Raw genomic sequence first — 11,006 nt, 5'->3', positions numbered from 1 at the left:
GAAAAATCTCAAACACACATGGAACATGAACAAAAAAATGAAACAATAACTTACGATTCCAATACGTGTATCAAGTCACTATCTTTAAGATCTATTCGTTTTCAATTATACTCGGTGTGCAAATAAGTTTCTAACAAACCTCCAAGATAAAATGAAACCCAGTGACTATTTACGTTTTGTATTGACCAAAATAGTTCACTAAGCACTAAGCAGAGTATGACAAGAAAATTAATTTCTATAAATAATTTATGCAATATTTATTTATAGAACAATCTAAGAATAATAGAAGATGGAAGAAGAATAAAAAGAACTTTTGAGAACTTTTTTGGTATATGATATAAATGAAATCTCACTCTTAATTATAAAAATTCTCATGTCTTTTCATACAGACCTAACTTTCAATAGGTGTTTTTTATGAATAATCACACTTTTAAAAGAGACAGTTAGAATAAGAGATATAATTATTCAAATAACTTCTCTTAAATAAAAATAACTATTAAGTGATATAACTCTTCGTAGGTAAGCGGCATAACTTATTATTATGAATATTCATATCTCTTTATTAATAACAAAAATTATAACTTTTGATTATTTATATCATTTTATTTATAATGATTAGAATATTATAAATATTTAAAATATTTTAACAAATTGTTAAATGTCAGTGAAATGAGTTCGGATATTTTTAAAATAAGGTTGAAGTTTGATGATGAGAGGAGCTATAAAATAAACTTGGAATCTCAAATTCATTGAATGTCAATTTTTTTTTCTTTTTTTTTTATTTTAATGTATCAATTTAAGCCTTGGTTTCAAAGGAATACGAATTTTCTGGGGAAAAATCAAACAAGAAAATTATATATTTTTTCTCTACTTTGTTGAATCTGTATTTTTCTATTATCCAGAAGTCAAATTAACTCGATAAAGATCAGCAGCAAATGTAGAAGAATTGGTCCATGGCCCATCAGCTAACATACTCTTTGTTTGGCTAATATCTGTATCATCTTCATCAAGTTTCCGATACAACTTTCTCATAGTCTCAGCACTCATTTGACGATTTGAAGAAATGCTTGTATCTGTGAGGTATTCCTGAACTTCAGCCTTGCCTTCAAGCATGCTCACCACCGAAGACATTAAAGGCCTAGCTAAAGCAGTGGGATTTGTGCACAATAGTGCAATGTTGATCATTGCCATCACTTCATCTGTGTTGCAATCTGAGCCAATCCTTGTATCAACTAATTCCAACAAGTTCCTATTCTCCTTCAAAACATGAGCCTATAAAACACACAAATTTAATTGCCACATTCAAATTCATTTGATAAAAAAATGAAACTCAAACTGACAAATGCATAAACTTTCTTTGTCATGTATATAAAGTACCTGTGTTTGGTATATGTGATATGTGTTTGACATTCTATAGTATAATCCTTCATATGTATAATAACTTCTATTAAAAGCTTTCCAATGAACCCTTGAAGAGTAGGACCGTATGAATTCCTTCATTACGGACTATGCAGCATGAATGATATGCGTGTGTTGATACGGAAATGTAATATATTGAAGAAAACAAATTCTTCTGGAAAGAACAAGAGTAAGAATGGAAGAAAGAATGATAAGTTATACTTTACCCATTCAAGGAGAATGAAAGGTTCTTGCTTTGGGCGGCTTCTAGTGTTGCGCCTCCCACTAACAATTTCGAGAGCCACTATCCCAAAACTATATACATCTGCTTTCTCTGTCAAACGGCCATGCAATGCATATTCAGGAGCCATATAGCCACTGAAAATTTAACACCATCAATTAAATACAGCTTTTATATCAGCCATTTTTATAGGTTAACACCAATGAATACAGTGAGAATGAATCTGAAAAGAGACTTACTAAGTTCCAGCGACTCGGGTACTAATATGGGTATTATCTTCTTCATCAAGCTTGGCCAAACCGAAATCGGATATTTTAGGGTTTAAATTCTTATCAAGCAACACATTAGTGGCCTTTATGTCTCTATGCACAATCTTCAACCTTGATTCTTCATGGAGGTAAGCTAATCCTCTTGCTATACCTATGCAGATCTTCATTCTTGTTGGCCAATCTAATGTCAACTGAGATTCTTGAGATTCTTGTGGCCCTTTCCATTACCAAAATACAAAGAGGCTCAGTTATATGTATTCACATACTTCTCATTCATGTTAGAACAGATAGACATTTGGATGAGGTTTGTACCAAATAATGCACGAGCAAGGCTGTTGTTTTCCAGGTACTCGTATATAAGCATCAGTTGATTTCCTTCAATGCAACATCCATACAACTTTACAAGATGAGGGTGTTGTAGAGCTGAAATCAAGCCAATCTCAGTCACAAACTCACGGTTTCCTTGCTTCGATCGAGCTGATAGCTGCTTAACAGCGATCATAGTGCCATCGGCTAGAGTGCCCTGCGTTTGAAATGAGAAAAACATGATTACCAGGTTCCATCATGAACAATTTTCCTGCAGAAAGTGTTGCATATGGTTACCTTGTAAACGGGACCAAAACCACCTTCTCCGATCTTATTGGAAGCATGAAAATCGTTTGTAGCAGCTTTAATTTGCATTAAGGTAAAGGAAGTTGTCTGCAACTCTATACCTTTTAGATCTGTGGAACACGTTAAGCCAAATATAAGCAATGGCTGGGTTTCAATTGCGATCAGAAACGTGTTTTCAGTCACATAACATATGATTAAGGATCAATTGTGATGAGTATCAATAGAAAAAGACGGTACGACTGTCGTACTCTTTCCTTGTATGTAACAGAGTATAATGATATTATGTCTAAATACCTCGTTCCAATGTACTCTGTTCTCTTAAACAACCATTCCACCAAAGGACGCCTAAAATCACTGAAGCAGCAAACACTGTGCCGCCGACAATACCGACCACTGCAGCTGTCGCAAAACCACCGGTACTTGCTGATGAAAGTTTATCATCTATTTCTACAACAATATAACATAGTAATTAATAGCAAAGATGACATGAAAATCATGGTTGAAAGCATGATATATACGTGTGCTATAACAACAACGTAAAAAGAAGAGTCAGTTGAATTGAAAACCTACTAGGATCTAAAACAGATATTGCTGAGATAAGAGGACCGTAAACGATTCCCTGAGGCATAGAAGTCGTCCCTTTGCCAGCCCATCGGAAACCGATCTCCAAAGTGCCATCGGTTACATTTACAGTAAAATATTTTACTATCGGTATGCCTGCCCCTCCTGCTGCTTCTTTAATATTGAAATCCTTCAGCACCTGCTTTCCCTGCAATTATTATCCATTCCATTTAAGCCGTCCCATGCAAGCACATGTTGTAAAGCAATATTTGCTACTATACATTAAAAATTCGACACTCCCCCAAATCAGGATAACATACTATCAAGAATGATACTAAAAAAAAAATACCCGAATGTAAACATCAAATATGCGTCTTCCCAAGCTGCTATAAGTTTGATCATTAGTGAACTGAATCTCAGCAAAATGGAGGTTTACTGTATAAGTTGAATTGGCGAGACAAAAAAGATAGTATGTCAAAGAAGTAGGTGCAAGCCTTGCATTTCTGTAGAGTTCTGCACCGTCACCACTGATAGAAACTTGCCTATTGTCAAAAGCTAAGTTGTCGTCCATATGGTCATCGTCTAGGAAAACTCCGGTGGTACTAAATGCCCAGTTCCTAGTACCTTGTTGAAATGTCGAAGGCCCGGCTTGATTGTTATCGGCATCATAATCGGTGTCATTAAATCTTGTTATTTCACCTCCACAGTTTATATGAACAGAGTGCGAAACTGAGGAATATAAAAACAGTTTGGATCAGTAACTCGACACAAAAAATTAAGACAGGATGAACTTATTTTTGTATGTCTCATTGGCCATTGGCTACCTGACGATTGAGTAGTGTATCAAATATAAATGGATATTAGCATAGATGAAGTGTAAAGTATTTTTACTTACATCCTGCTGTGCAGGTAGTTTGGCTTCTCAAACATGGAACAATTCCTCTGATTAAACAATTAAAAAGCAAAGCCATTAAAATCTCCGAACTTAGTTTAATGATTGTTGTTGTCTTAATACTTACGAGTTATTGACTCTTGCAATGCTTGAGAATAAGTTCCTGAAGATCCACAATCAACCACAAATATTATATATATATATAGCCATTTACAATAAAGATCCACTAATGATGTTAGATTAGAAACTTGTCATACATGATATTATTTTGTTGACAGCCTGTTACACCTGTGTGTGTGAAGTTGTTGTATGAAAGATCGCTGCAAATAGAATAATTTAGAATATTATGTTCATTAAAAGCTTGATATCGATATAATTTTATTTTGGTTAATCAAAGGAATTCAACACAATAAGAACTGAATCTTACATTTTTCCTTTGTATTCAGAATCCATGAAGGACTTTTCCAGTAAAATTATTTCCATTTAAGAACCTAATCAAAAGAAATCATCAAGTTTTTCTTTTATTTCCATTTGTTCCAAAGGAGTATATACTTAAAAGAAAAGGAAATCTACACTAAAATTAAAAACCATATCCTTACAAAAAATTCAAGTTATCAAGAGTAGAAAGATTTTCTGAAATTTCTCCCCCGAGTCTGTTGAAACTGAGATCTCTACAAGAAATTATATAAAAATGATATTAAAACTACGTGTTATCTCATAAAAAAAATTCAAATTAAACCCTGACCTCTCAAAACACTAGATCATACTTACAATATCTTTATGGATGTGAATGTCCCAAAAGAAGAAGGTATCTCTCCAATGAGATTGCAGCTCCTCAACATCCTGTAATTCAATCACAAAATAATCCCATTGTTTTAAACTCCTCAATATGACATAACTCTAATAAATCTTTGCCTGATTTCAGAGTTGATGCTTACAGTCTTTCCAATTTAGGCAAATTGGCATCGATAAGCAATTGTGAAAAAGATGTATCAGTTCCATTCAAGTCACTAATTATTCTGTAAACCAATATCCAACAAACAGATACAATTATAAATAAGGATTTAAATAGCAGCTTTTATCATATAGTGTTGAATATTGTCAGTATCTTGATGGTTAAGATCGGTGCTTACATGTATGTCAAGTTAAGTAAAGTAGCATTAATGGATGGAATTGGCCCAATCAAACCACTTGCCTCCATATATCTGTCATTAGGAAAGATGGATCCATTTAATTGAAAAATAATAGACTTACAAAATGCATTAAAAATGTTATAATTAAAATTCTCACATCTGTTCAAGATTTTCCCAATTTCGAAATATAAACTCAGGAATGTGTCCTGTGAAGTTGTTGTCACTAATCCGACTGTTGAGAATACAAAATAAATATAAAACATATCATATAAAATAAGTTAGTAAAAATGAACATTACAATTGCTTACAACTCCTTCAATGATGTCAACCTAGCAAATGTTTCAGGTATTTTTCCTGTGAAATTGTTGGAACTAAGATGCCTGAAACAACCAGAAAATATATTTTAAATAATTTATATAATAAAAATACTCCATGTAATGAAATGAAATTCAAAACAGGAAGAGTCTCTCTTACAATCTCTCAATATTGGGTAGATTCCCCAGTGCTGCAGGCAATGTTCCTGAAAGACCATTATTCTCAAGGACTCTACACAATTTTTTTTCAATAAATAAAATTAATTATCCATTAGACATTTAGTAAAATAATGAAAAAAATCATAATCATGAAATAATGATATATTATATGTAGTCGAAGTTGCTATAATCTAACTCACAAACTGGTAAGATTTCTGAGATTTGCTAACTCTGCTGGGATTTGACCAGTTAATCGATTTCCAAGAAGAGAACTGAAATACAACACATCTTTTGCATTTAGCAGCATTATTTTCTATAATCAAAAGATGAAGGATTGTATGTATTGTTCCTACAACCATGATGAAAGATATGTAAATATATATATGTGAATATGTACACATTTTTACATACATACACAATGCGGAAAGACACAGAACCATCACGGAAGGCATATATAGATAGACAATGAGGAAAGAAAAATACATGCTGACAAGTCCCGTAGAAGAACCCCATTCCGGTGGAATGGTGCCATTAAGATAGTTTCGAGTTAGGTCACTGTAAGAAATGGTTTTAAAACAACAAATTAGTAGATATACGTATATAGTTAATTAATTGATCCAAAGTTGATGAAAAGAAATAAGTTTTATATATCATGAAAAAGAACTTTGGAAACGCCCTTACATTTCTTGCAGGAAAGGGAGATTGTTCAAGTTTAGTGGGAGAGTACCCGAGAGATTTTGAGCCTTGAGCACTCTGATACAAAACAAAGTTTATGTTAGGGTGCTAAAATCTATAATGAAAAAGTGAAAATTTTTAACTAACGATATGAACTTTTTAACCTTAATTAAAAATTGTATAATATTCACTACTTACTAGTATTAAATATTATTTTTCAAGAGTTAAATTACTCAAGCAAAAATAATTTGATTTGTTCAAGTATTTAGGATAAATTAATATGCATGTGGCATTTATATACTATAAACACTACTATTTAGGAGTTGATAATGTATAAAATTAAAATTTAACTAAATAGTGAAAAAGTTTAATTTCTTTGTGAAAGCATTTTGCAAAAGCTAGAGAGGGAGGGCAATTAAATGACATTGGCGGCCAACAAAAGCTTGGACCGACATGTGATGGCGATTCCATTGAATAGTCAACAGTGGGTCTTAAAGTAATTATACTACCTTGGTATTCACTTCCCACTACACCTCTCAACTCAAAAAATTTCAACTTAACGTACTAATTAAAAGCTTTATCTAATGTATAAATTATTTAATTTGGCTGTTGTTTTCTCCTCATTTTATCTACTTAATAATTCAGTTTCATAAATTTATTAAAAGAGTAGATATTGATCATAATAATGAAGTTCAAATTCTCAATTATAAATTTCTTTAACCTAAAATATATACTAACCAAAATTATACTTAATACTAATAAATATGAAATTTATGTGGGTGGGTTTAGGGTTTATAATTTTACATAATTGAAATTTTATATAAATAACAACATTTTATTATAACTTTTAAGTTTAAAATTTTAAAAAATTTTAAATATAATCTAAATCTTAACCAATGAAACTTTATTGTAAAGGAAGACACCCATCTCAACAATACCTACTAAGAAACACCGAACTAAACCTTCAGCATAATAAACACTCCTTGCAATAAAATTAAATCTGATACAAGAACCACAGCACCCATAGCCAATCTGGATACGAACACACCAAGGAAAGCATCAAAGCACCTCAAAAACTAACCCCAATGACACTTAAAAACATCACTACTCATGACACATGTTCAGGCAATTTTTTAAGAGTAGTGTTTGGACTAGTACTAGTTGGGTGTAGCACTGATGACTCAAAAAAAGAAAAACTGTCATATTAATAAATTTTGGCAATAGGTATTTGGATTGTGATTTCCGGTTTAGATATTTGTCAGCAGAATAGATTGACTATATAATATTATATCTTAAACATGATAATTACGTGTATATATAATAGAATATGTTCAAATGATATAACCCATGAACTAATCTAACAAATTTGGACATAACTCAATGGTGCATAAATTTTCTTTTTAAGAAAGATATATATGTATATATACATGTATATACTTACATGCGAACCACATGATAGATGGTGTTATTGTTAAAGGAGCAATCACATGTAACATTATTAACATAATAACGTGTGGATTGATCTACCCAACTATGGCGTTGGCTGCATGGATCACTATCAAAGTTCCACCCTGTCTTCCCCAATGTTTTACCAATCCATTTCAAAGCTTCCACTGTAACAAAAAACCAAAGAGAGAAATTTAGTAAAAAGAATTGATCAAATTAAGGTTAGAAGCTTAGTATTATGAGTTACCTTCATCATTGGCAAGTGTAGCTCCATTTGTAAGCGTCGTAAGGCAACAAACTATGAATATTGACCCTAAAACATGTCGAAGAAACAACATATTAAAGGAGTATTTTCTGATTGAAATTCAAGAGCTTTTTTTCGTTTTGGATAGATATGAATGAACAAAAAATGGGGTGAAAGATTGGGTTTTCATAAATATATTGGACTATGAGAGTTGGAATTTTGTTTGAGACGTAGGCTATATGTGAAACTTGGGAAAATAATTTTCTAAAAGGAAGTTGGAAATTTCTTTTAGATGAAAATGATTTGGCTGCATATGGAAAATAAGAGAAAAAAGAGAGGTAATGTGAACACTAAAACAAAGGTTCAATAATTGTACTGTGATTGGATGTTTTCGAATGACTTGGTAAATGAAAATGCTTTTTTCATATTAGCTAGTTGTAAAAAAATATCTTGCATAGGAATATAACGAACTATACCTAGATTGCTTTTTATATTTAAAAATTTTAATATTTTAGTTAATATTTTTATTAAAAATCAATTCTAACTTTTTCAAAATATTGATAGTTAAATTTGATTTTTTAAAGATCAAATTTAATTATAAAAATTAAATTAACAAAAGATGTAAATATTAAAGATTAAATTTGATATCATATGAAAACAAATAACATTAACAAAAAGAATTAAGCAAATTAAACTTCAAACCAGAGACAGATTTAGGGTGCTAGCAAGGTTCCGTCCCCCCTTAAAATAAAAAATTTATCATTTTAATCTTTTAAATTTTTTAAAAATTTAAATTAATAAAAATAAAATTATACTTTATCCTCCTAAAATAATAAATTTTGATTTAATCTTTCAAAAATTTATAAAAATGTAAACAATTTAGTTTCCATTCTCTAAAAGTTTTTCCTGACTTCCCCTGGGTGGAGGGAGGCAGCGAGGCACCCATGCAAATGAAACTACTGTATCATCTTTAGCAGTACTGTAGCTCATTGTAAGGCAAGAACCTATGAATATTGACCCAAAAAGAACATATTAAAGGAATATTTTAGAGTGGAATTCAAGAGCTTTTATTTGGCTTGATGTGAATGAATAAAAAATGGGTTGAAAGATTGGGTTTTCATAAAGGGGTTAAAGTGCGAAAGTTGGAAATTTCTTAGAGATGATAGAGAATGAAAAAGGTTCTGTGTCGCATCGGTATTTAATGAAATGAGGTCCCATAAGGGACAGGATTAAATTAAGTAGATAAATTTAATTCCTAAAACAAATCAAATAAGGTATAAATTGAAATAAAGGTATTGTGTTTTTAATTTTTAAATAAAATATTTTATTTATCAAATTATAAAAATTTTATAAATATTGACTGATTCAAGACTTATTAACCCAATTAATTCTAGTGCCACCGACTCAAGTAAAAGGACAGGGATAGGGACCTTTGACAGGAAGCTAGTTGAGACAACTGACCTCACAACTTTATAGCAGGAGGACGATGACTAGCCAAATGTTATAATAATGTATACAAGGACATGGGTCAGTAATTTAACAATTTGGTATCTTCCACGACTAAGGTCTAAATCAAATTAAATCAAGTAATTTGTCATTTTATTTACTTTAATTTTTTAAATTTAATTAAATCAATGAAATAAAATTTGAATTGAGTTAAATAAATTTATTTAAATTAAATTAAAAACATTAAACTAGTTATATTAAAAACTTGTCGGTAATTTTATTAAATTTTAAGTTAAAAAGCATAAATACAAAAAAATTTTAAAGAAAAAAGATAAATAAAATAAAATAATTAATACAACAAACATGGTTTGATAATTTACTTGTTTAAAAAGATTAATTTTATCAATTTGAGTTTTCTAAAAAATTATAATTTAGTATTTTATATATTTATATATTAATAATTTTTTTAATATATATTAATAAAATTTTGGAAAATATATTTCATATATATTTTGAATTTCCAAAGATAATTTTGAATTTTTGTAATTTTTAAAGGGGTCAATTTGTATATTCTCAAAACTATCAAAATTTAGGAAATAATATATTCACATTAATTTAATTTATTATTCAAGATAATTAACTAAAATTCAAAAAGAAATTCAAATTTTTGGAAACAAATCAAATTTTTATCACCAATAGTAGCCAAATTATATTTCTTAAATACTCCTATAATGATGGAATGCTTTTTCTTTTTTATCAATCAAAATCTAGCTCCCTATTTTATGTTTTTTACTTCTATTTAGGGGTGAGCAAAATTCGATTCGACTCAAAAAAATTTTAAAAAAATCGAATTTCGAGTTAAACAAATCGAGTTATTCGAGTTAATCGAGTTATTCGAATCAACTCGAAATTTTTTTTTTCAAATTTTGAGTTCAAACCGAGTTGAGTTTTTGAATTCGAATAACTCAAATAATTCGAATAATTCGAATATCAAACTATAATATTTTACATTTTTACCCCAAACTCCCAAACTTTTTTACTTTTCCCTCAAAACTTTTACTCCTTCCCACTTACCCCCAAAACTTTTACTCCCCTCCCAACCCCCCCCCCAATCTACCCAAAATTCATTTTCCACCAAAATTTTACTCTCCCATTTACTTTTTCTCAAAATTTTACTCCCAAAAACCCTCAAAACTTTTTATTTTCCCCCAAAATTTTTACTCCCTCCCACTTTTTCCCTAAAACTTTTATTCCATTCTCATCCCACCTCTCATCTACCCCAAACCCTCCCCCCTCCAAAATTTTTTTTAATATTTTCTCTCCAAAATTTTACTCCCCCCTATTTACTTTCCTTCAAACTTTTATTCCCCAAAATTTTTTATTTTTCCCCTAAATTTTTACTTCTCACCCTTTACTCTCAAATAAAAATCAAAATTATCCAATAAAAATCACTAAACATAAATAGTAATAATTTTATTTATATCTACTATTCATATTATTAAATTAAATTTCACATTTTATATTATTTATATTATTGAATTGTTTAGTCATATTGAATATTTATATTAAAGTTGAATTATTAATTATGCCATAAAATATTTGTGTTAAAATTTTAT

The 11,006-nt window shown here is 30.2% G+C and overlaps 1 protein-coding gene across 1 annotated transcript; it reads right to left on the bottom strand.

Annotated features, from left to right (window-relative positions):
- Window positions 1-745: 745 nt before the first annotated feature.
- LOC105761334 (probable leucine-rich repeat receptor-like serine/threonine-protein kinase At3g14840) lies at window positions 746-8,221 on the bottom strand. The gene is given in 25 exon segments (XM_052624132.1): window positions 746-1,272; window positions 1,626-1,776; window positions 1,879-2,125; window positions 2,221-2,431; window positions 2,512-2,630; window positions 2,815-2,967; window positions 3,091-3,289; window positions 3,431-3,810; window positions 3,977-4,023; window positions 4,101-4,136; window positions 4,231-4,293; window positions 4,391-4,433; window positions 4,436-4,464; window positions 4,573-4,644; window positions 4,745-4,816; window positions 4,912-4,992; window positions 5,107-5,178; window positions 5,264-5,338; window positions 5,415-5,486; window positions 5,581-5,652; window positions 5,780-5,851; window positions 6,063-6,134; window positions 6,261-6,332; window positions 7,696-7,867; window positions 7,948-8,221. Coding segments are annotated over 25 exon segments (3,078 nt in total). The 5' UTR covers window positions 8,039-8,221; the 3' UTR covers window positions 746-867.
- Window positions 8,222-11,006: the final 2,785 nt, after the last annotated feature.

Source organism: Gossypium raimondii, chromosome 11 (genome assembly GCF_025698545.1).
Source record: "Gossypium raimondii isolate GPD5lz chromosome 11, ASM2569854v1, whole genome shotgun sequence".
Lineage (NCBI taxonomy): Eukaryota > Viridiplantae > Streptophyta > Magnoliopsida > Malvales > Malvaceae > Gossypium > Gossypium raimondii.
Note: the sequence above shows the minus strand (reverse complement) of the source record. Positions and strands in the feature narration are given on the sequence as shown.